At 35.8% G+C, this 27,638-nt stretch overlaps 1 protein-coding gene and 1 long non-coding RNA gene across 2 annotated transcripts; one reads left to right on the top strand and one right to left on the bottom strand.

The window, feature by feature from the left end:
- The first annotated feature begins 217 nt into the window (after positions 1 to 217).
- LOC134533206 (uncharacterized) lies at positions 218 to 12,330 on the top strand. Its single transcript, XR_010075267.1, has 4 exons — positions 218 to 635; positions 7,685 to 7,883; positions 9,209 to 9,316; positions 11,923 to 12,330. It is a non-coding gene; the product is annotated as an uncharacterized LOC134533206 (long non-coding RNA).
- Positions 12,331 to 13,782: 1,452 nt separating this feature from the next.
- Positions 13,783 to 27,369, bottom strand: LOC134533205 (protein CREG1-like). The gene is made up of 6 exons (XM_063370586.1): positions 27,272 to 27,369; positions 20,190 to 20,442; positions 17,491 to 17,645; positions 15,790 to 15,909; positions 14,534 to 14,615; positions 13,783 to 14,138 (listed from the first exon to the last, which is right to left on the bottom strand). The coding sequence occupies exons 1-6, from the start codon at positions 27,281 to 27,283 to the stop codon at positions 13,906 to 13,908; spliced, it is 855 nt and encodes a 284-aa protein (XP_063226656.1). The 5' UTR covers positions 27,284 to 27,369; the 3' UTR covers positions 13,783 to 13,905.
- Positions 27,370 to 27,638: the final 269 nt, after the last annotated feature.

Below are 27,638 nucleotides of genomic sequence, written 5' to 3'. Positions count from 1 at the left end.
ATTGTGTTAGATTAATTTATTTAAATTTTTTAAGTTAAAAAAAAAAACTTACAAATTTACACATTTGGATAAATGTTTTGTATGTGTGTGCATATATATTTTTTTTATCCCACACAAACTAAGGTTACAAATCAATTTTTTTACAGCTAATCAAACTAACATTTGGTTTTGGACAGTTTAATATTCATATAAAGAAACTAAACAAATAGTTAATACTTATACAATTGTGTGTTTTGTTTCCTTTGAAAAAAATACTCAGCTGTCAGAGTAAATATGTAAGTAGAAATATTTCCATAGAAAAAAATCGTGTTTGGAATAGATTACATATATGCCTACATTCAAATTTCCCGCCACCACATTATTTTCCTTCATAGTTCCACGAGTATAAACTTGGAGCGCTAGGGTAGAACTTAAAACACGAAAAGTAGTATTGAGTTTCCAATCTTTCCGTAGGTGGATAATCTTTGCCGTGATTCAGTCACGGGCCATTTTGTGACACCCAAATTATGTTCGTTATTAGTTTGTAATGGGTTTGCTGATGAGAGTTTAGGTTGCCGAAATATTATGGTTTCGTGTGCTGCGTATGGTTGCACGAATAGAACAGATAGAAAAATTCCAGGAGTGTCATTTCACAAGTGAGTACACATGGCACAATTTAACGGTTATGAAAATATTGTTTACTTAATTAAAAAAAAATAACTGACGAACTAACGTTATTTACTATTATTCTTGTTAGTTTTTGCACGTAATTAAATATATTATGAAGGTTGCTGAATTTTTAAAATTATTTATGCTTAGGCCCGTTCCACAATGACACGGAAACGAAGACGGATTTCACGGAACAGAGCTTCTACAATAGCACGCAAACGGAGACGGACCCGTACGGACCTGCTCAGCAGTGCTGAAGTCTTCCGTTTACGTTACTCCGTCAGACCAATAGGAGCACGTTATTTATTCACTGCAGTTGTCAAGCTATAGTTGTGCGTTCATGTTAATTAAGATATTAGTTTTGACTCATGTTGGTTTCCGTATTTCTCGACTACTTTTTTTATGCGTGAACAACAAAACAAGATTTATTTTGAAATTTGAATTGTGCACGTGGGTTTCATCATGACGAATTTTGATGAACTTATAATTTTCATGGTTAAAGATATACCTGCTATATTTATGACAACACGTAGAAGGACTACTTTACCACCGCCACAACTCAAAAAAAAAAAAAAATAACAAATCGACTTACTACATTACCAAGTTAACAACCTACATTTCGATTTAACAGGTAGTTCACTTGATAGTAATATACACAGTTATCAAACTAGAAATAGATGTGATTTACATTTAATCACACATAGAACAAAACTATTTTCACAAGGACCCTACTACAGTAGTATCAAACTAATTAATAAATTACCAACTGAAATTAAGGAAATTGTCCATTTAAATAGGTTACAAGAACTAAAGAAATATTTGGTAAAAAAATCCTTTTATTCAGTTGAATAATACCTTAGGGTATAAGCATATTAATATGTTGGTTTTTGTATTTCAGCAAGTATGGTGATTAGGATGTATCAACAACCTAAATAATATTGCCAAGACAAAGATTGTAGTATCCAGGAGTGTGGTTATGTTTTGTATTTAAGATTTGTGTTTGTCTATATGTTTTAATTTTTTGTTTGTATTTTATATATTGACAACTCCCTTCTAGTATGTACTGGAGAAAACAGGAGGCAACCAAATAAATAAAAAATAAATAAATAGATACTCGTAGTTTTCAGTTAGGTCACGCTCGCTCTTTCTTATTGGCCAAAATTTCTTACGGGTCCGTGTATTCTAGAACGAGAAAAATACGGACGGAACGGAACAATACTCAGTTTCAGTCTGTTCCGTTTCCGTGTCATTGTGGTACAGGCCTTAATGTAAGGATAGTTAATTTGGGTTTAATTTCGGTTATGATTAGGATTTGTCGGTACTTGAGCCAAATTAGCGCTTAAGGCCCTGTCACACTGTCAAATATATTGTCTCCAATATATTGGACAACAAAATTTGAAGGGTGATTTTGGATTAAATATATGTCTTCAAATATATTGTATTCAATATTATTTGATGAGCACTGTAAAATATATTTGAAGTCATTTCACACTATCAATTTTCTTTGAGTGAGCTCGTTTCACCAAACATTCTGTAGAGAACTGTAAATGACAGTATTTAGAATCAAAAACAATTTTTTGGGTCAAGGAGCGCGGGCTTTTTTAAGTAGGTTATATTCAAATTTAGGTATATTGTGATCATACAGTTTAAAATTTACGTTTTCCAGGTGTTTGCAATGCCTGCATTAAGAGCATCAAAGTGTTTCAAAAGCTGTAGCTGTAATTGCAATTGTAGCAAGTGTCAGTAAACTAGAAGAGAAATCTAAGAAAAGGAAACGCAGATGGACGAGACAGTGGATACTTTCCCGGCAAACAAAAGGTGTTTTACCCCTTTTTGTCATGAACTTCGATACGAAGATGCCGATTCATTTCAGAACTATTTAAGAATGGATTCTGAAAGTTTTGATCTTCTTCTTTCAAATTTGGAGTCTCGCATTGCAAAGAAGGATACTCGTTTGCGCCAGTCTATACCAGCAAAGCAGAGGCTGGCAGTTACATTAAGATTTTTGGCGACAGGGGAATCATTTAAGTCCCTTATGTTCTCTACAAGTATTCCACAAAACACCATCTCAAAATTTGTACCTGAAATTTGTGGTGCAATTTATAGTGCTCTTCAAAAACAATATTTAAAGGTATGTTTAGTAAGAATAAAACATATAATTAAATGTAAATCTGCAAGTGGGCATATCCCTTCTCATTCCCGCCTTTTTTCTCACCCAACTAGCTGCTGTTGTATGGACACTTTCACTTGTATTTCATCAAAATTGTTCCTATACTTTAAAGTGAAAGTGTTAATTTTTGCTGTGTTTAGAAATTGGCAATTTTGTTTTATTTTGAATTAAGTGTATTTACTGTTACAAACCTCAACCTGAGCCTTTAAGCTAACTTACCTCAGTCAGATTATCTCTTTAAAATAATTTTTTTAATGAGATATTAGACCAGGTAAGCTTGTTTCGTACAGCCAGGGAAGTATAGGCCTACTGACAAGGATCTGCTACACAAATATTTACATTCACGAAAAATGGTATTACTTTCAAAACTTAAATAATAATAATTGAATACGTAGGCAGAATTTTAATATTTTTCAGGCCTTTCTTGCAAATCACCAGAGCTACTTGCTTACTCAGAGATGATGCTTTAACATAGGTCAGTACCATCTATTGTTAGGGAATTATGAGTCTATATTCCAGAAAATTTCAGACAATACTTACATGTTGCAGCTATTGTGAAATAAGGTGAACAATGACTTATAAGAAAGATTTATTGGGTAAGCCAAAATAATTTTAGTTACCTACATTAAGTCTCTGAATTGAAATATTTTAAAATTTATTTTAGATGTTATTAATTTTGATTTGTAGGTAACATATTTTGTACGCAATGCTAGCTGTTTTAATTTAGTGTATCAAAAATACCTGAACATAAGCAAAACTGGTATAGCAATCAAATAATGATCGTAAGTTGAATACAAGATGTTTTCTGTTTTAAGGACCATAATATTCCAAAACTACAGTAATTTTTTTAGTCAAATATATTAACCTGCACTTCTGTACATACAGATTCAGTTAGAGGAAAATATACAATAACAATTATTCCAGCAGGAAATAAAATAGTATTAGTTCAATTACTGCATTTCTTTCCCATGTAGTATTCGCCATTGCTGATATTTAAACTATTACACTTCGGAAACGGAAACAAAAGCGGCCGCTTTATTTTAGATAACTCTGATTGGCTGATCCCATCCAACATCCAACATATTTTAGAACCAGTCCTATACATAAAATATTTGAAGGAAACTCTAGACATTCAATCTCTCAAGTAAACATGGCTGTGATAGTGACGTTTAACGTGTCATAACCAACAAAGATATTGGAACCAACATATTGGAAGGTGTTGGAAGCTAAAATTTGACAGTGTGACAGGGCCTTTATAAATTAGTCCAAACAGTTATTGCAGTCGAAATACATTAAATATCAATGTCCAACAGAATGTAACTATTTTGATTCTAAATTCGAACGTGGCATTTGTTCAGATCGTGATACGGTAATATTGACGAAGCCGTAAAAATTGCCTCAGTGGCGTCATTACTACCCCTTCAATACCTCTGGAACAAGTGCGGGAACTATTACATGCTTGTTTTGCACAAAATAGGTTTCTATTGAAACTAACTTAAGGGTATCTTAATTTACTACAGCTTCACCTGTATCTGTATATCTTGCAATACCACTTTGGTATATAACTAGTTTATTGATGATTTTAACATCCCAGATATCCAAAAGTATACAACAGCCCTGCCTATTTGAATATAGAACATGGTATCGAAGATATATTATTTTGAGTATCATAATGTAGTTTCCTCAAGAAAAAAATGTATATGATGATCCCCATCCAAAACATCCTATTCCTGCGCATGTACTGTAAGTATGTACAGATCATATTTATTTAAGCAGCACCTTGATGAGTTAATATTGCTACCATATGATGATGCAAACTTATAAAACTTTTTTTTTGTCTAACTAAACTAACCTCACCTCACCAAACCTTTCGTATTGTTCCGATTTCTTCAACAAGGGCAAAACTTACGACCTAGGAATACAAGCTTTTTACCTTACCTAATTAAATTTATTGTTCACCTAACATAACTAATGTTGGTAAGTCTGAAGGAGGGACACTTTTCTGAAATAAAATATGTACCTAATGAATTTCCTAAATGCTTTTTTTTACTTGTCATGTTTTTCAATCATTCTCTAAGTGGGATACTTCAAGTAGTTTACCAGTAGGTTTATGATTTTAAGTTTTAATTTTACAAGTATAGCGTGGTATTGTGAGATGTTGATTATGTTAGGGTAGCTACATTAAAAATACTGTAAAATTGTTTGAACGTTCGGTTAGGAATTACTAATATAAAATGTGAATCATTTACCTAACCAAATATATTAATTATTTAATAGTACCTTGTTACGGGGGCTGTAGTCTCTGATATTTACTGACTGAATTTTACTGCGTGCTCGGGTTTTATGGGTACCACCGTGCCACGTGCACGGACCGATGTGAGACTCTTTCTCAGGGTCGTGACGTCGCCCATGTGAGGCGTGATTTTAATTTCCCCCTGAATACACCTAGCACGAATCCCTGCCCGCTCTCGGCATCGGGCACGCTATTATTTACGCAGTGGGCTCTCAGGCGTCCCACACGCCGTCACACTCCACGTGGTTAAACAGATTCAAATAAGAAAATAATACATTTGATTTACACACCTGATTTATTCGACGAATGCAACTTACACGATTGAAACTGTTTAAAACGCCCGCGGCACGAATCGGTTTTGGTGTGAAGACCCTCACGTGGTCACATCTTACATTACGTATTACAAAAGAGAAAAGACCGTTGCTGGTCGTAAGACAATTAGTTATATAGTCCCCCAACCGAGAGGAGCTCCAAGGACGAAAAGAAAACGATTTATACGGAATTAAATTGAAACAGAATTACTTGGAGGTGAAACAAGCGGTGAGGTCCCCGGAGTGCTGGCGCGTCTACTCTCGGTCGTTGATGGCGGCGGACTGGGCTGAGATCATGGCTCGCTCGACTAACATGGCGTCCTCCCGCCGAAACAATTGCTGTTAAAAGATATTTGCGAATTCGTGCCACGGGAAACTAAATTAACATGACAAGAATGAATTAAAAATTATGTGACAATTTATGAATACTTGAAAAGAATAATACATATTATAATTAATAAAATGAACATTTAATTATTATCTGGCTTCGGGTTTCCTCGGGAATGTCGGAAACGCTATGATATTTTAATACATTATTTTAAAATAAAAGTACATAAAACCCTCTTGGCCGATCTGCCGTCACGTTGCACTTAGGGAATATAAAAACAAATAACACAATTATATTTACTTATGTTTTAGGGGTGCGGCGCACTGGCTCGACAGCGCCCTCTTGCCGGGCGAGCACACACGCACGCACGGGTAGGCGGGAGGTTTGAATGGAGGGTGGGTGGTGTTTGGGCGGTGGCATATCGGACTTAAAAGGGGCCGCAGGCCCGGACGATGTCAACCTATTTCTAATGTAGCTAACCAACAGTTTACACAATTTCAAAGCATGTAGGTAGGTAACCTTACCTAACCATCCACTTGTTCACATAATTTGAAAGTATTATTACTGTCATTAACCTAACTACCATTCACACTATTATAAAGTATTTTTAATGTAGCTAACCTAACCTAACCATTTATAGTCATTATGTATCCTTTTTAATGTAACTAACCTAACATAACTACTCTTTAAAATGGTCAATTACTGGTAAACAAATTAAAGTAGCTCAACACCATCATAGTTAATGATGAGATAAAATGTCACGAAGTAAAATATCATTTTGTAATTTGTATTATTTCTATGGTCATTAATGGATGTCATGGATTTTTAGAATGGAAAGAAAAAAAGTTTGAAAACATGGTTTTCACACATTACATACTAAGTCCAAAAATTTACCCTGAAGGGATGGTTTCTTAATTCGTACTAGTTTGTGAAAAATAATAGTTTATATCTTACATTACTATAACAGCATCAAACGTTGTGGCTTTGGGAAACTAAAAGTAAATAAAAATGGATTATATGTTATTTAAATACTAGAGATGTCCCTAAATTTACCCTTAAAACATGGTTTCTTAATTCCTACTAGTTTGTTAAAAATAACACTTTAAAGCGTACATTACAATACCTGTGTTGTCACATTGCCATCACCGTTCATTTTTTACCCACCATCATACATCTTTTTGTTTAGCACAACTGTAGCCAACTATTTAGAATTAAAAATATGCTAACTCTTTGATTTTGTATAGTGGAGTTTATCCTTGGATCCTGAAGGCTTGATTCTGATGTTCCTGTTGGCTTTATCCTGTGGTACATGTTGCTTGCTGTTCTAATTCAGTACATCAGAAGATCCCGTACATAAAAAAAAATGGTCATGTAATAGTGAATTATGATAGTCAAATAAAAAGGATTATTTTTTTTTTTCAATCTACCATCATAATTCTTTCTTATTTCGCAATTTCTTTCATGTGCAGGATATTCCGACATACTGAACTAAAACAGCAAGCATTATGTACCATTTGATCAATTCAACAGGCATCATTGGTTTCACGCTATGAGCATTTCTTTCACATTAAGAAAATCATAGTTTTATTTTTGAAGATGAGTCAGAGCAGCCTTGTCCTCTCGCCTAACCGAGTTTTCAATTTTCATTGGCCATCACTCAAATTGGTTGCGATGAATAATGCATTGTTGACCTTGAGACTGTTCTCTCTTTATTGGCATGTGTATAGTGTGAAATATTTAATCTATTTAATTTATACAGTCAACAGTTGTATAGTATTCTCTATAAATAGTTTTATGCCTTTTTAAAAAAATTTGATTTTAATTTTTATCTCTTTGTGCTGTTCGCAGTGAATTCATATTTTTCCACTAGACCTAGCCAGAAAATTAGCCAACTTTGATCTGAACGATGATTTGCATAATTAACTATTGCCTAGGTTGCCTCGTCATGAAGAGAAAAGGAAGTTGTGGATGAAAGCAATCAGAAGGAAGAATTGGCATCCTGGACCAAGGACATGCATTTGTTCTCAGCATTTTCGCGAAGAGGACTTTGACAGGATGTCGTTGTGTTATGTTCGCCTTCGTGAAGATGCTGTACCCAGCATTTTCCCAGCTTTTCCTAAGCATCTACAGCAGGTATTTGTTCCTGCTATTTTCACAAATTTATTCTGTGGCAATAATTTTGGGTCTATTCTCGTACTTGATGCAAGCGCAGTGTTTTAGTCTGTACATCAGTGTTCATTCGTTATTTGAGCAGAAACTTTCCTTTATCTTAAATTTGTTTTCAAGCATTGCATTTGTTTGCAGACTGTTCTGAGATGTATTACAAACATAGCTGAAAGCTTTCTTACCATTAATCACACTCACATGAAGAAGTGAGAGTATATTTACTAAGAAGATTAAAAATGACACCTTAAAAGTGGTATAAAAAAGTCAGACAAACACACTACAGTGCATGATTTGCTAGTCTGGAAAGTGTAATTAAATTAATTTGTATTTAGGTAATTGTTCCGTATATCGTATAAGTTTATCCCATGATCTTGATGGTATGATCCTGTATTTATTGATACTGTGGTACATAATGCTTGCTGTTTTAATTTAGTACGCAGAAAGATCCTGGACAAAAAAAACTTGTGATATGTCTATAACAATGAATCATGATCTTGAGTTGAATAAACAAGAAAATATTTTTTGTATTCAACTTACGATCATAATTCATTGTCATATCACTAGTTTTTGTTACGTCTAGGATGTTTTGACATACATAATTAAAACAGCAATATCATATATAACAGGATCAAAATATACAGAATCATGTCATTAGGATCAAGGGATGAACGTGGATACATCATATAAAACTTTCAGCAGTGTTTTTACAGTTACTTAAAAATGGTGCTAAAAGCCTTTGTATACCAAAGGTCTTATCATAAACATTCTGAACTAACTCTTCCAACATTTGCTCCTAAAATACCTAACTAAATAGCAGCACTATCACCCACATAAAAATACTGATACGAGCATAAGGTATCAAAATAAAATACGACCAGTTGAATTGCTATGATATGAAGTAACTCTAGTCACAACCACAAACAACAAATATTACATTACTTAATAATTGGTTGCGTAGAATTGATGGCAATAACATTGCTGTTTATTGTATGATAAATTTGACATGTTATGTGTTTTAGGAGTGTTTCGATAAGTATTTGTATGCAGTTTAATTTATTTATGTTTTCTTCCAAAATGAATTTATGGTACAGGTAAAAATATTTGGTTGGCCAGGGAAAACAGGTAAACAACCAGGGAAATTTTCTAAAGTGAGTGAGTGGGAACCCTGTCCAGCATGGTTGTGATATGTACAATAGTTTATTGGCACTGTCAAACAATGTCAGCAAAGCGGAAAAGTCAGTTAATTTTGCAGAAGTAATTTATATATTACTTAAATTAGTGATTTGTTACAGACATTGAAGAAACGAAGAACGGTAACATCAATTAAATCTATTCTTGGAAGCACAAGTGATGTTCAGAGAAGTTCTTTTCCAGACACAAAATCAAAGACAGACAGTGAGGTAATTAACTGAACATTTTTCCCTTTGTTTTAAAACATTCTATGTTTGTTTGATAAACAACAACCAGATTCCAATTGACGTCCGAGCATAGTTTGATCTGAAGGACTAAGAATTGAGGTAAAGTGAATGGCTGAAAAAAGGTGGGGTTTCATGTGGGTGAAACTTTGCTCAGATCCTTAAGGAGACAAGTCCTTAATGATTCAAGAGAGCGGCGAACCTCTTGGGTATTAACCCTGTGCTCGTAAACTTGTCAGGGCCACGATTGTCGACTGGTCAGATCACTAGCCTCGCTCAGAGACTATTTTGATTCAATCTCTGGCAAGTTCGATCAAGGTCCTCACTGTTTGTATGTAAGTTTATATATTATTTTTACATGTTACATGTAGGAATTGGCCGGTCAAATCCTTGAACCTATAAATACCAATAAGTCTCATAGTATTTAAAAGATTTTATATCTGAGGAAAAATATTAGAAGAAAAATATTGGGGTACCTACATGTTGTAAATTCATAACTCTTACACTGACAACTCTGAGGCTTCTGAGGTCTATTTGTATTTTTCTTTGTGCCTTTTCATTACTATCCCCTAAGATATATTTTTTTTATATGTATAATTTATTATTTTAGTAAAATTACTATATGTATTAATTCTGGAAACTTAGTTTGTGAAATGAACATTCAAATGCTTAAATATTTCAACACCATAGTTATTATATGTTTATTTCTTGTATATTATGAGACCTAGATTGGGATTTGAGGGGTAGATTTGAGGTACTCTGTGGTTTGAGTTTTGGATTTGAGAATATTTGGATTCGACCCATCACTAGTTATATGATGATTTTCAACAAAGTTGTTTTAAAAAAAAACAAGGTTTTGAAATGCTTTTAATTAAAAAGACTATCTCCTATACCAACTTCTAACAGGGAGCCAGACATCTGCACAGTCTAAATATATAAGCATTCTTCAGGTTCATTTGAAAGGAAATGTAATTTTACCTCAATTATTTTGTCACCACCCAGAAAATTAAATATTAATTGAAAATAGCTACTGGGTATGATTTTATGAAATAAATTTCTGATGAGTTTATGGAAACAATATATAAAGCCTAGAAATTCTAGATGATCCAAGTGCCAAAAGTGAAATGGTTGGGAAAGAGTAAAAAACTTCAGCAGTTTACGTAAATACAAATGTTTTATTGGGTACATATTGTTTTCTTGTTGAAAATCCTGTTAACAATTGTGCTAGTTATGAAAATTTTAAATGAAAATTGTAACGAAGAAAAAAAAATTGTGACATTAAAACAGAAGAATCTAAGTTCAAACTAGAGTTTCCTATAAAGGATCTAAGTCCAAGGTTCTCAAATTTTTATTGGCAAATTTCTTCAAAAAACCCTTTATTTTCTGGGGAGATATACTCCAACATTGTTCTTCTTTTTCTCTGAGAGTGGGATTTCAACAGGTAATTTTTCTAGATGCGTATTTATATTTTTAATCCCAACACCATGCTTGAAGATGTATGTTTTTGGAGTTAATTGAAGTTTTCTTTAAGGAAACTATTATAATTAACAAGTTTCCTAGAGGAGGAAATTGAACTGACCTGAATAATCTTTATTAGTTCTTTCTTTGTTAAGGGCCACTGATAGGCTGGGTTTCCAGATTACTCAAAAATGACTGAATTTCACAAATAGGAAATGTGACAATGTTTCCATGCACCGGTGGGGTTTCTTGGGGTATTCTCGTTTCCTCCCTCAACATATTCCTTTGCTTTTCCAAACACATTACTTCACACCTCATTGATTCTCTGACTTCCTCTGACCCTAATTTTCATTCATATAAGTTAATATTCCACTGGTAACTGCAAATTAATGTTGTAGCAGAATTAGGGATTTTCTGTATTCAGTGATGCTTAACAAATGGTGGATAACAATTCAATAAGTAGTGTCTTTTTCTTATTTAAATTTCCTAATATTATTTTCAGTACAAAAATTTGTTCAAGGTTTATCACCATACTAAAATCAAAGGCATTTCCTCTATTAAAAATTTAATCTAAGTTGGTAAACATTAGAGAGAGTTATTAAATTTAAAAACCATCCATACAGTTAATTCACTTTAACTTTATCCATGACCAATACCTATATGTAAAGCTTCAGATTCTATTTGTTATGTCAAATTTAGTTTTTTTTAAGAAACTACAGTACTTGGTCCTGGCTTTATAGCATTTTACTATGAAGTTGCATTGAAACTGAACGAATCTTTAACCATCTGAAAGTTGTGTAATCCAGCCCGTATGAGTTGCATAAAGGCAATATTTAGATAGATGCACATTGCACAAAGAAAATAATAATTGTCATTTTGCTTGCTAGTTTTGCATTTAGTAATCCAAAATTAGACTATGACAAATATGTTGTGACAATAAAATTATTGCAATTATAAGGGGCACTGATGAGATCTTGGTGTAGTTGTACAGTACTAGAAGGTTCACTTATCACTGGTTATGAGTAATTATTAAAAATCCTGCTAGTTTCAAATTTTATTCATATATAAATCATTTGCACAAAAATGCTGAGATCATACAGTTATGAAGATTAATGCACAATTTTATTTTGCAGATATTCAGTAATAATGCTGCAGAATACCCAGGAAGGTTAAGAAGTCACTGTGAAGATGTGAAGAGTGGGTGTGAGTCGGACAACATGTCTGAAAACATTCCACATGCACTTGTTTTGGTGTGCAGTTTTTGTAACTTGGCTTTGGCAGAGTGCTCGTGCTTGAATGACTGTGAATCTTCTCCCTCCTTCCATGGCAAAAGCAAAGACACCTTGATGACATTGTGCACCGGGGGCAAAGACCACGGGAGGTGGCCTCACCAACAGACTGTTGCTGTGTAGACTACAGTTTTGACTGCTCTGGGAAATAATTTGTGGTGAACTATGATCTAGTAGAACATGTTGACCTTCGTAAACAAGAGCAACCTTTCATGCGGGCAAAAGTGCATCTAGTCGTGTCAATTGGACGAAGCTGTCATGAGCACATTGTGTGGAAAACCATGATCAGAAAGGTGCCTTCATGTGGTATCTAGATAATAAATCTCACAGTGAGAAAATAGTTTTTTTGGCCACATAAGAAAGGTAAGTCAAGTTAACAGAAAATTTTAAGAGTGTACTTTCAAGGAATTGCGCTTACATCTTTAAATTTTTCCTTTAATCATTGTATTAGAAAAAATAAAGTTGTTCCAGGACATAATGCAGTTCATTCAGAAAATGTACAGTGTTACACACTATAAGACCATTTTAGCTGTGGGTTATGAAATGTAGTCATTTACTCAAAAAAGGCATCTTGTTTTACGCCATAACACTTGCACAAAGAAGTACTGTTCCAGCTTAAATTTAGTAAATCATTTTAAAGCAATCTTCTTGGACATACCAAGACTCATACAAAAGAGCATTCTTACAGCTGCAACCTGTCTTTTCACCAAGCAAGTAACCTTGTACATCAGGACTCATACGGGAGAGCATCTGTTCTGCTGCCTAAAGTGCAATGAAAACCTTAATCGGAAGTTAACTTGTTACTCACATGAAGACTCATTCTGTGAACAGAATACCTATATTTTTTTTTGTGAAAAGGCAACTAAATTGTACTTTTTCACTCATTATGTGAAGCATACGTTCATTTGTAAACAATGCTGAGCATCATTTTGTGGAAATTAACTAATTTTCCTTGCACGTCACACTAAATCTTTTGTGAGAGAGCTTCTTCTGCAAGTAGCAGAGAGAAATCATTTTATCAGTGTTATTGTGTTAGCAAAGGTTTTGTTGTCTCTTAATTTGTTTCCTTTAACCAACCTTAATGGAACAGAAACACCCTATTAAGAAGATCCTTCTCAAGAAACTTTCCTGCATATAAGTGTAAAAAAAATTAGCACCTGACCTATTCATGCATTAAATTTTACCCTTTGGATAATTTTTTCCTGCTCATAAGTCAGAATTTCTAAGTACATACTTTGAGAAACTTCTAAACAGCATTCTTGAGTTTTAGAATGAGGATGACACCTGTAAAATCTTTCTATATTCGATGTAACAGCTTTTTGTGGCTATTTTTTTATAATTGACAATTTTATTTAATGTACATTGTCTAAGGCCTGTTGTGATTCACTTGCATGATCATGTTGAAACTTTCAGTAGTAATTACAATAGTAAAAGTCAATGACTAGAATTTTGTATGATGTGCAGAAATGAAATGTGTGTTAATTTGTAAAGGTTTTCCGTGTAAAATATTTTGTAAATACCTAACGTTGTTGAGAAAATAATGTTTTCTGTGATAATAATACTATTTTCATACTGTTTGCTGTACTTTTTTTTATTGCAGTATAGTTAGTTTAAAACCCTTTATTATCAGTCTTGATTTTTATTGAAGTTGAAAGGCCTTACTATTGGGATGCAAGGAAGGCAAAGTAAATAAATACCACCAAAAAGAATACTTAATTTTTTCTGGTAATGCACAAACCTAATATGTAAACATCAGGATCCATTCACTAAGTAAGCTTAGGAGGTGCTGCAAATTGGTGGGTGTACTTTCTGTTACCATTTGTTGCCTCAGGCTTGAGAGACTAGCTTCACAGATTCGTTGGACACCTCCGGTGGTGGTGGTGCTAATTCGACAGATGCCCTTGACACCTCCGGTGGTGGTGCTGCTAATTCGGCAGATGCCCTTGACACCTCCGGTGATACTGCTAAATACTCCTTCACTGGTATGTTTTTTGGGCCTCCAAAGTAGTCCAGCAAGATTATTTGATCAATCTTCATTTTAGCAAAATACCAGTTATGATCTGAAAGTACAAGCATAAAAATTTCAACAAACAAAAATAAATGTTAGTATTTATGTGCAGGACCATAGAGAGAAACCAAAGGCCTGGGGGAAAATAATTTAGTGTACAATGTTTTAAACCCCACAGTTAAAAAAAAAGGGTTCTAAATGAAAAATGAACTTTTTTGTGGCCATAACTGTAAACGGGATCTCTGTGTTTCTCATTTAGCGTGGTGGTTTCCTGTGAATTCTATTAACAATAGACTTGTAATTATCGTTCTATCAGTGTTAACCCAAGCATGAAATAAATTTTGAAACTGGTGCTTGGGGCCCAGGGATTTCATCCCCCTTCCCCCTTGACCCTCCCTCTCAATGACCCTGTTTACATGTGATCAGCGGTTATTATATTAGGCTTACCTGTTGGCCATGTTTTCATTGCAGGGTGGCGAGTGAATAATGCATTTTCAGCGAACACCAGCTCAGATGATTCTGGTTTTAACTGTTGACAGAAAACATGCTAGTCAGTCACAGAAGAATTCAGTGTGTCGATAGGGACCATGGTGGCTGAGTTGTCAAGTTCACTTGCCTCTCTCCAAAGAGATTCGAGTTTGATCTCTCACTGGATTGATCCTGGATTTTTCGCAAGTGGGAAGCCTTGGGTTTTCTAGTTTCTTCCACTGAGTGCATTTTCACTGATCCATGTACATAACTTAACCACTCATCGATTCTTATGACCTCTGTGTCAAGCAGACGTTAAACTTCAACATGGAAAGCTTTTGGCATCAACAACCATAGTCTAAAAATGGGATTTTTCAGGAGAGGCAAAAAATGTTCCTCCTTTGCTCATTAGTACTTAGGGTGATGTGAAACTTATGCTGTAGCGTAAATAACACTTTCTTACTCCTCATTGATATTTTAATAAACGTTAATATGCAAATAAAGCAATAATTATGCTTGAAATGCTTGTAGTTCTGGACTTAGGTTTTTTTTTGCTAAAAAAAAATTTGAGTTTACCAAAATGAAAAAAAAAATATATTCTTTATAGTTTGATTATAATCAATCAATAATAAATTATTGATACAGGAAAGTGGTTGAAAATCAATATGTGAACATCATAATAAACTTACAATAAGGTTAAACAATTATACAACTCTAAAGGGCAATGGGTATTTTTTGCTGAAAATATGTGGTAAGTAAAGATGAATTTAAGATGAGTTTAGATATAGAGCAGTCTAATGCACCATTGAAAAAAATAGTTAAACAAAAATTCATTTCAATTAGGTATGTTAATTACGAAATTTGACGGAATAGTGTGGTTAAATGCAATTAGAAAAGACTTGGTCTTAGCAGGAGACACTGGAGTGGGTACATTACCCAAAGGTTGTCTGCAGATCGGCGAGGCTCAACAGGCATCATTGTGAAACTGTACATTTCTTACAGCTGAAACACTTAAGGCATACTCAACCCAAAATGCATTCTGAAAACTGCCATTTGTCGACTGATGATAGCAGAAAAACCAGTCCAACAGGTCAAACAAAACACATTAACAAATTTTAAAAAAGTGGGACAATGAAGAGGAAATTAAAATACTGTAATTGTGTTTGGTAAATTGACTAGTTTGAGTAAACTGCTTAACTGCAACCTCTTAAAAACTTAAAAAATTAAACTTTTACCTTTTTAACTTTTCCTGTCAGTACAACCTTGGCACACCGCGGGTCCTCGGGATCAAATGCATTGTTTTCACAGTAACTAGTTTCAGCTAGGGTCATGGCCAGAGAGCTGCGAGCATCCTTCTGTAATATGAAAAAAATATATAAAACATTTTTGGAGTACAGAGAAAAGTTCAAAACTCAAACTCATATTCTCCAATGATCTACTGGTTTTTAATCTTTTGAAAATAGTGGCCTTTTATTTTTTATGCACATACAAAAGTATTTGTCACATACTGTGAAATGTTTACAAGAAAAGGGAATAAATGACGTTGTTGGATGGCTTGATAGGACTCGGCTTCAGGTAGCAACCTTGCATTCCAGGGATGCCACACTGAGGTCCAGAGCATGTGATAACGTGTACAAGGTGTTTTAAAGTTACTATATAGTATTTACTAAGGTTTAGAAGCACATGTAAAACATTATTTTAACATATTTGCTATTGTAATGATATTTTTCAAGTCACCAGTAAAATTTGTTTTTGTGAGGATTGGTAATTTAAACATTTTTTGTTTGTCTTGTAACTTTACTGTTTACATCAAAAGTGCAAAACTTTTCTATGTTTAGAATTTTGAAACGTATTCATAAATTAATTGTGATTTCACAATACTAGGTATTATGTTGTTTCTGCATAATCCAAATAGTTTTTCATACAAAGTATTCCAAACATGTTTTAGGGTTTCCATTGTATCAAAACTAGTGGTAGGTTAAATATGCACAATTATTTATAGTAAAATATACTTATTTCAGAACTGAAATGCACTTTAAATCTCTTCAGATATACATCCATTTCAGCCCATTTACAATTATTGAATGTGAAAATAAAGCTAATCTGTTTTCCACATGTGTTCCTGCAATGTAGGTAGACAGTGGTTAAACTTGAAAATAATACACACAAATAAAACCTATACTAGTATTTCTAGATTAGCGGCTTCTGGAATTACAGCAACCTCATCCATTCCATCCATGCTGACCCTGTGGCTCAGATTAGAGACAAAACTTAAATTTTCAAATTTTTTTACTCTCAACAATTATCATGACTGTGAGGTTGTGTCATTATCTAGGTTGGTGTTATTAAAAGATCAAGGTCATCACAAAGTTAGCCAGTTAACTATTTTAACCTATCTGGTGTTTCTAAAAATTACCTGGACTTATAACTATGTGAATTTAAATTACAACAAACACCATTTTGTTTATCTTTTTTTATAACCATGTAAAAATCAAAATACAGTTACCATATTTTTCTGAGTATGTTCCTAAGATATTTCCTTGTGCGAAATCCATGTTTGGTCAGGAAAAATAGTGAGAAAAAAATAACTTTTTACAGAATCCTAAAAGATAGACATGGCAGTTTTAAAGAGAAAATAATACACAAGAGATATATGTCCAGCATTCAGTTTTATGTGTCCTGCCTCAAATGTTGTTAAGCACTGCAACTATTATATAGTCATGTTCCTAATACTTTCCTGTTTCAAGTTACAAAAATTAGTTGTAGGTGAAACAATTTGATACTTTAGTAGTTAGTCTCAAGTAAATTATGCCATGGCAAATCACACACATGTTGTACTAAAATAATGTAATAACCTGAATGTGCATTTTTAGTAATATTCATATTAAATTTCTAGACATGTTATAAATTAATAAGTAATTAAAACATTCAGGTACCTCCAAGTCCTGTGAAGACATATCAAGAGGTGTTAAGTAGAGGTATGGAATCCCAGATCCATTGCTTGGTGGCCCATCACTGAAGGACACAGTGTTCACAAAGGGGAAACTTTGTATTTGTCTTTTAGCTGAAGTGGTGGCTAGCGCGGCCCAATCTAAAAAAAAAAGAGACAAGGATTTGATCTGGTCCCTAAAATATATCACTTTCAACTTAAATCCAAATCAAGATATGATCTCAATTAGATATTATTTTTAATGTATCTGTTAGAATGAAAAAATTTGATTAATATGTAAACACAGAAATAAAAATATATACATGTTCTTAAAAAATTGAGTGAAAAATTTTTTAAGCTTAAAGACAAAGTTAGTTTTTCGGGGGAAAATTTCTGGTTATTTACCAGGAAAGTTTCTAACAGTTTTACTTTCGCAGAAATACACAAATAATTTTTATCAATGTTTTTAAACAACCAGAACGAAATGAAACATACATTTGGTCTTTCTTTACCACCTAACGGCACGCTTAACATTTTAAAGCTAGATAGGACCCATGCTACCTTCTACCCACTGACTGCAACAAATAAATGTTGTCTAAACCGTACCTACTGATCTGCAAAAAAATAAATTATTTAATAACGTTCATCAACCTATATTAATTATGTAAGACTTATGTTGGTCTGCAAAATTTTCCCACTCGCATCTCTATATACCATGCAGTTTGAAAGAATGCCTTTCATAAGTGGGCAGTGCAGTAGTGGCCCTAGACTTTGTGTGGCCCTGGGCTCTTTACTTTTATGGAGGTCCTTCCCTGGAAAATTAGAAAAATTATCTCTTTCAAACAAAATTTTAAGCCAACCTGGAACTTAAATTTTGATGGTGATTTTGCTGATTTATCTTGTGAAATGTTGATGTTCCTGCTAAATTATCTTTGGGTCAGTTTTATAAATGCTTGTGATAAAATATTTTTTGTGGAATTGCATAGTTATACTTGGCAATAAAATCTTTGAAAGTTGTTCCAATACGAAATGATGAATTAAAATTTGTTTTGATTAGCACTTTAATTAACATGCGGATAAAATTATAATTTTCTTTTTCCAACATATCCATATGTTAAAAATAACACTAGACAAAGTAAAATAAAATGAAAAACATTGGTGCAGGACCCTAGGCTCTGGAGCCACTTTTGGGGCAGTGTTAACAGTTGTACATTGAGCGAAAAAATTATTTTGTCTTTGAAAACATAGTAGGTAATATTTTAAAAGAGATCACCAAATTTTTCTAGTTATTTTGGCAGAGAGGTAAGACATGACTTGCATTCCAGAGAACCTGGATTCAACGTTCAGTCTGGTCACAGAAATACTGGGAAAGAACTCGTCTTAACCTCCCCCCTCCTTTTTTTTTAATGTAAAAAAACCTTTCTTGACAGCACCTCATATCACCATCACATATTATTTCAATGATTCAAAGTATTATTATTGATTAAACTTAGATGGGAAATGATTAGATTTATTTGCAGTCATTTCATCTTCAATACAATGCAAGTTGGACTATAATATTCAAGTAAATATCTCTGTAAAAAATACTTTTCTAGTTAACTCCCCCTCCCCAAAGTGGTACTCAGTACACAAGCACTGTCTGCCCCCTTTCTAGTTACGTCTATATGTCACTGACCGACCATCCTGGTTTTGGTTTTCCATGGTTCTACGAAATCAGTGTAGGAAAACGCTAGGATGGTTCCTTACTGTACACCAGTCTCGGTCAACTTAACTCTTAGGGAGGCCAGATATCACTTTTGAAACTAATCCGAGGGTTAGACGCACATGAATTAATATTGAATGTTTACAATAATTTTTTTGTCTTATATGCTCTGTACAGGGACTAATAAATAAAATATGTAGCAAGTGATACAATAATGAATAAAAAGTCTTTGAAATTGGTTTTAAAAAAAATTAGACAATATAAAGGTTATATGAACATAACTTATATATTTTGAGATCTGTGAGGCTAGTATGAATACCATCAGCTGACAACTTTAATCTGTCTTATACACAATGGTATACCTGATATTTCTTTGTTGAAAGATTCTTTAGGCGGGCTGCCAGGTGGCCATAACTGCTATTGGATAAGGCTGGTTCTTTCCCCAACATATCTGAATTGTGTTGGTGAGTATCACCATGAATACCAAGAAAGTGTTGTTACAGACCCCGCCTTTGAATATATATACTGTATAGAAGTCGCCAGCCCAGGTTAAAATTTCTAATACGGTTTGAGGTAGTTGGTTAATTCACCGCCGCAATCGCCACCATCTCTAGGGCATCGACTTGTGGTGGTCCCTAGCGGACAATTGTCGAACTCTTCAACACCCCTTCCCCACCCTCCCTCAAACCTGCATTGTCCTCCACTCACCCTCTACCCCAGCTCTCATCCCTACAGTTTTGTGACGCACTAACTCCCGTTGAACGACCTTGAGCTGCAGTGAATGTTGGGTGGGGGGGGGGAATGACAGCGGGCGACAGTGCTGCGCTCTAACGTGTAAATAACAACCTAAGACGATACAGGGCGTTACGGCAGCGCCCTGCAGCGGTGAAGTTCCCAAGCTGCTCATCATACGCTCCTGAAAAACGTAGAGTAAATCCTATCCACTCGCGACTTCTATACAGTATATACATATTCAAAGACCCAGCTGAGTGCCGCATGCTCACCAGTGCTGTGCACGATGTACCTGGCCATGCGAGCGCCCTCGCTCGGCGGAGGCATGGGTGGGCTCGAAGAGCGGCGACCGCTCGGGTCGTCTGCTGTGCGTTTCTCGTGCTCCAGACTCGTGCTTTTCAAGCTCTGAACTCTAGGGCGTTCGTATACCTCATTGCTGTAGTAGAATTTTTTGCAAAATGCACTTCTGCTGTGCAAAAAAATGAGTGTGACGATCAGCCACTTCAGTTGCAAAAGCAACATGATCTGGAAACCACAAACACAAAAAGTTCACATTTGTACATGTTAGCTTTAAATGTCGATGGAAATAGTCTTGGCAACACTTCAGTGCCTCATCAACACTAGTCACTGGAGCCTTGCGCAAAACAAGTTGGGCTTACCTACAGTCAAAATGATTTCCTTAAAACCCACATCACGAAATACATGAACAGGGTGTCCACATTCTGGAAAGTCGGGAACATTGAAATGGGTCAGGGAAAGTCAGGTAATTTACTTTAAATTCTGGAAAAGTCATGGAAAGTACTCTGTGATAGTAATTTGAGGGGAAATGTCATCCTCCAATAACTAAAGACATTTTTTTTTTTCCAGATGGTATTTTAGTGCAGTCTCTCACACTATAAAATGGTGTATGCAAGGTTCTGTCCTACTAGGGATGTAAGGGAACGAACAAATTAAATGTCGGAGTGGGCGCCACCACGTGATGTGGGCACGTGGACCGGGCGGAGACTCTCTTCAGGGCGTGACGTGACCCGTGTAGGGCTAGGCCCGGTTCCCTTAGCACGCGATATCGTTACAGTGGGCTCTTACGGCGTCCCACACGCCTCGAGGTTCAGGAGCAGGGACACGTGGTCACTCGACTAAAAATCACACGTTCGACGTACTCCTTTTATTTCAGCAACGTTACAACACGTCTCCAATCGTGCTACACCTACATACACTATGAAACTGTTAATAACGCCAACGGCGGGAGAGAATCAGTTTACAGGCTGACCAGGTCACCTCGTGGCCTGGCCTCGTGAAGTTTGGACGCGGTTCGTGATTAAATGTCCGAATTGAACTTAAATATTTATTAAAACGAGTCGGCCACCCGGAGTATGCCTCGCAGATACAAAAAAGGTTTAAGAATGATAAAAAGTCCGGCGGATGTTAAAAGAACAGTTGATTAAGAAAAATATGAAGTTGCGCGGTGCTCACCAAGCATCCTACCCCGGGTAACGAACGGAAGCGACTGAAGAGACCAGGGCAGCATGGCGTCCGGAAAGCGCTGGATTTACCGTTAGTCTCTCCTGTTATTTATTAATACATATTTTAACTAAAACAAATACACTAAAAATTCTATAATAAAATTATAATAAAGTTTCCTTAATTATTTAAGTTGAGTATTGATTATTTTAATTATGATTATGGTTCAAACTAGTTGCGGGTAGTTCCATTGCCTGCCGCGTGGGGCGCTGCGCCGTCCTTACAACTAGCACTTAAAACATAAACACTTAGGGAATATTATTTAAAGAAAAGACAGTTAGGTAAACCTAAAAATTAAATAATAAAATAAAAGGGGTCGTGGCACAGACTTTACTCCCGCCTCTTGTCGGCAGCCTCACATGCACACACACACACACACACACACCTGCACACAGGGTGGGAGGTTTGAATAGAGGGTGGTGGTGGGAGGAGAGGGATGGCGACGGCGTGAGGCACATCGGGCTTAGGGAGGGCGTAGCCCCGGTCGACGTCAGTTCTGTTGGAGCTAGTACAATATATATGGATGGGAGGCTAGATTCTCTTTACAAATTTCCCTGATGAATGTTTGTAAAGAAATAATTTTGGTCATGGAAAGTCGGGGAAATTTTTCTACAGATTTGTGTGGATACAGTGATAAAATACAGAAGTCTGCTGTTACTACTTTGTAAACTGTCTTCTCTACCGACCCTATCTACATGACACACAAATGTTATTACTTTTATTTTTCATAATCTTATGATCTTTATTTTTGCTTTGTTAATTTAATAGTTATCTATGTGTGTATACAATATTGAGTCTGCCAACTAAGATATTAACCTTCCGCTACGCTTTAAAAAACACATAAAAAATGATAACCTTAACATTTGGAAAACCAATTTATTTATTAATTCTAGTGATGGAAAATTTTTGTGAAAGCAAGAAAGTAAAGTGCATGCACATAGAATGAACTTATGTTGGAAAACTTTAAATATAGAGCAAAGTTCCAATTATAATATTTGACCGAAGGTTTCACAGTTACATACACAAACATTCATACAGTTACTGTTAATTCTCAGGAATATTATGAGAGGGGAAGGTGAGAGAGAGAGAGAGAGAGAGAGATAAATTATACACAAGCAGAAGGTGACAGGGAAGCTTGCATCTTACCTCCGCCGCTGGCACCACGTGAGTGAGAGGCTGAGGGATTCTAAATCGGAGCTGAGCGTAGCTCGCACTTGACAGTAAACAAACTGTCTCGGGCGGGCATCTGGCCGGCAGCCAAGTGCAGTCAGCCCGAGACGACACAGCTCAAGGACATTCTTAAATGTATCTTTAACTGTGCCTACTTGTTACATGCAGGTAAGAGTGAACATGCAGTAATTTATGTTAAAACACATTAAAAAATATATTTAAGCAAATAACTTTGTTCAGTTAAATATTTTTTTTTTTTACTTTTATTCCGTAACTATAGTTCAGTATTTAATCTTAACTAGTCATTTGACTTAATATGTTTATTTTTCGTCACCAGCAGTGCAGTCCGTCTACCGATGAAAGCATTCACTGCAAACTTTAGATAATTTTTGTGTGTTTGAAAGGTTTTTTAAACTGGTACTTTTGTTTAGGTACCTACCATTTAAACATCACACTGAGATAAATTAAACAAAACTGGAATTATTATAAAAAAAAAAATTTGTGAAATGAAGTCTGTTTTTAAAGTAAGTACATACTGTGTGACATGTGTACGAGTTAAGATTGCCTACTCTTGACAGTAGCCTGTTTTCTGTACAGAGTAATTTCATAGCATGATGTGAGCAAGCTAATGTCTTTTACTCTACCAATTTTTTTTCCCCCTTAATATTTTTCGTCAACTTATCACGTTTTCCAACATTAATGCAATTTAATTTATTTTAATGTTTAGTGATGTTTCATGCAACAGATTTCTCTGATAGACTTATAAAACATCAAAAAATGTGATTAGAATTTACTGAAATACATTTGTATCCATAACATTGCCAAGGCAGCTAGCTAAGTTGGACTGAATTTCATGAATGTACTTTTTGTAAAACTAAGACGGTTTTAAAAAAAATTATTTTGTGATGAAAGGTTAAATGATAGGTACTGTGCTGAGAGAATAACCAGATTTTGGTATTAGAGTCTTGAACATTAGAGTCCCAATAATCTAAGATAGTGCATTATTCAACACACATTAGAGGAGAGGGTATCAGGATATAATCCCCTTTACCCTACAAAATTTGGTGATTGTAGAACAGGTCTGTGGAGGGTTCTCCAGTGACACAGATGTGTTAGTAAGCACAAGGATATGGATCACATAAGTGACTGGTGTATCGTGTTTCACCATCTATCTGCTGGGTTCGTGTTGCACAGAAATTCATGGGTGACCAATGGGAATGTTGGTGATTAACACAATAATCATAACCAAGTAAGATATGTCTATTAATATCAAATTTTATTTTCTAATTTAGTAATACCCTGTATGAAATGAGAAGTTTAAGTTTGAAAGCTACGAATAATTACTGAAGCAAAATAAAATCATAAATCTATTTCATTTGATGTGAATACTTTCATAATTTTTTCAGAAAAAAAAAAACATCTGTTTGGTAGCCCCTTCAACAAATCCAAACCACAACATAGTGATAGACCACAAGTCATAAACATGTTTATTGTACTTGAAACAATGTTTTTAACATATAAAAATTATAAACAATCACATCTACCACTGCAGCAAATACTGAGATCCTATTGGTTATACAAATTCACGTAAATGTGTGGTAGTGTGTTATGAATGTGCATCCGTAATGTGCGCCCGCCTAATGTGTCATTGGAGAACCAGCCAAAGTTGCATTTTGAAATACTTGCAAGTTTTTGAGAAGAAATAGGATTTCTTTTTAATCAAAAATGTATTTTATTATTTGAGATATTTATATATTTTTTTTAAAATTTAAAGCTAATATTTGCAATTGAGCATCATTTCGGTGGTAAAAGAGGACTCATTGCCATTAAACCTATTTTGATCTCCCTCTAAATCAAACCCTTTCACCTCTACCACCTTCCCCTCATGCTTGTTCTTCATCCCCACTCGGACCTCACCCTCGTAGTGGTGGGAGTATTGAAAATGTTGTCCCTCAGTCAAGACCAGCGTCATGAATGTCGCAGAGCCAAGAGCAGCTTTGTAAACCCAGGGTTTTACAAACACTTATTATGGAGGACATCAAAATGCAACCATGTTTGTAATGTATGCGAGTGCGAGAGAGTTTGGAAACTAATTCTGTATTCAAGCATGGAACAGGAAAAACCAAGACTTCTAATTATTTTAAATTTTGAAACTTGTTTTATTTTGACGTTATTTTTATACGGTATTAATGATTACAATATTCTGATTATTGTATCAAAAAAAGTGTATTATGATGTAGATGTACAGAAACCAAATTATATTATATTTTACTGGCATGATTCACTATACAATTTTCTAAATAAGCATAACATCTTTTGTGATATTTTGGAATTATTTAAAAAAAAAAAACATATTTAATGCCCTACTTAGCTGCAATAAACTAGTGTTAATTTGGCATCTTAATTAGTTTTGTCATTTTGCAGTTGATAACATTTAGTTGAAATTCACGAATTTTGTACATCGCGCCGAGAAGGTACCCGTGTCTCGCTGAACAAGAAGTGCTAGGTGTGTCGCCAAGAGTAATGGCACTGCTCAATAGATGGCAACTTGGTGCACTCTAGCGTATGTGACTTTCTTGCGGTTGCAGGTATTGGTCTGGCCCTGCGACATTACAGTTAGAGTTGTAACAGCTACATGCGACAGGGCTGTCGCCACAACAGTTAAACTTCCCCATTCCTACAAGTGAGTGTGTCTGCCTCTCTCTGTCCTTCCTCGAACCCTTTGGAGTTTACACTCGTGGTCTCTCCTACCCTTCTAAACTCCCCTCTGCCGCCTTCATCATATTCTCTCTTCGTATCTGTCTCCTCCCCTGCAGCATGTCCCACCCAAGGTCTGCAACCATCGTAACAGCCTGTGCATCCACCCCCCTGTATACTTGTTACCTATGGTGGGAAGAAGGGGATGTGCTGGCAGCGCGCACTTACGGGAATACCCTATGGGTAGGGGCTGGAAAAATTAGCATCTATTATTTTATAAATTAGGTAGAAGAGGGTAATAGTTAGGTACATGGTGGGGGAACCGGTAGAGTAGACAGCAGGGAAAGGTAGTAAAGATGCAGCATACTTGCGTTCTTGCTCTCTCTCTCTTGCGCACATGCGCACTGTCATGTGCGCGGTTGTTTCTTGGGGATGGACATCGCGTTATCCCCACTCCGGGGCCGTTGGCGCGGGCGGTGATCACTGGAGCAGCCTTGAGCAGGCTCCACATGGTGGCGTGTGGCTCAGGTTGAACCCCACCATGCTGCAGGGATAGGCGGGTTGTGGCGGTAGGGACCCGCCTGCGCCTGACGCCACCCCGACTTTAGGGAGTATTTGGGAAGATTACAAAACAACGGGGTTTGAGCTGATTGTTATGCACATGCTACGGGCCATATTCAAAAGAAACTGTTTTTTTCATGGATTTATTATTAATTTAATTACTTGTGTAAATCAGTATTCTTCATCAGTGTTATGTGAGCATTTTTTTGCCTGTGTAACTAAATATTTATGCTGGTATAAGTAATGATTTTTCACTCTTAAGTTTGCCGTGGGTAATTATTTGTCACAAATTATCATTTGATTAACTAAATCGCACACCGTATTACAGTTATGAGCCCACTAACTAAGTGGCATGAATATTTCTCTATCAGAGTGTAGCTGTGGATGACTGCAACAAAGTAGCATTGAGCTAGGTCTTATTTGTATGCCATGTTGTCACCTATCAGACTACACATATCCATTTAGACAATTAAGCATAAACTACCTAGTTATTAGCAAACTAAAATTTTAAGAGTTATTTAAAATCAATGTTGTGTTAAATGAATGAGAAAAATTTTTCATTACATTTTTCTATTCAAGGAGTCTATAATTTATTTATTGGTATGGAAAAAAGTTATTTCATTTAAGATCATATCCATGGCCTTACTGTTCTCAATTATTATCTCTTGTTTTATTAAATACTGTTAGTAATTTATCTCTATCTATAAGTAATATTCAAGAAGTTTCACTTCTGTCACGCGTGGACTCCATGCACACATTTTTTAAATAAAAAAAAAATAAATAATATCTGTTAAAATTGTGTTGCCCAATTCAGCTCTACCATCATGACCCGCCTATCCCTGCAGCATGGCAGGGTTCAACCTGAGCCACACACCACCACGTGGAGCCCGCTCTAGGCTACTCCAGGGGTCATGGACCGTGCCAACGGCCTCTGAGTGGGGATAGCATGATGTCCACCCCCAAGAAACAACCGCACACATGAAAGTGCACATGTGTGCATGTGCAGGTGCGAAAGACAAGAGCACAAGTATGCTATCTCATTTCTACCTGTCCCTGCCATCTACTCTACCGGTTCCTCCACTACATACCAATTCCCTTCTTCTACCGGTTTCCCACCATGTACCTAACTATTCCCTTCCTCTCCCGGTTCCCCCACTACATACCTATTCCCTTCTTCTACCGGTTTCCCACCATGTACCTAACTATTCCCCTCCTCTCCCGGTTCCCCCACCAAATACCTAGCTATTTCCCCTCATGCATTGGGAATTTTCGTAACACTCGAAAATTGTTACCCCTTCAGTAAAGAAGTTTCACTTCCAAAATCAATATTTATTCCAACTGTATAGTCATTGTTTGGTTACGAAAACTATTGAAATAAAACCATTTTGAACCTTGAAATCCCTACCTTCATCATCATTGGGATGAACAGTGTTTGTTTTGACGTCGTCTGGCCGACGACCACCCCACAGCCCGACCTGCACCCGCCAGTATACGCTCCCGCTAACGGAACACACCCCTGGCCATGGCCCACCCGAGTCAGGCGAGCCGAACAGCAATTAAAGGCAAAACCGCGGAAACCTGAGTAGACAAGAGAAGAACCGTACCCATTCCTCCTGAAACATTAAATTAGGATTTTAGCGACAATAAAATCTCTTCCAGACACACCCGTTTGGAGTCTAGCGTAATGAGGTCACGCCTGGCGCGAGAGAGGCCGAGCCTCCCTCGGACGCCATGCCAGTTCGGCAGTTCAGCGCAGCTCATGGACCGGGGCG

This window comes from Bacillus rossius, chromosome 6 (assembly GCF_032445375.1).
Source record: "Bacillus rossius redtenbacheri isolate Brsri chromosome 6, Brsri_v3, whole genome shotgun sequence".
Taxonomy (NCBI): Eukaryota; Metazoa; Arthropoda; class Insecta; order Phasmatodea; family Bacillidae; genus Bacillus; species Bacillus rossius.
This window is presented reverse-complemented; position numbering and strand designations above follow the sequence as displayed.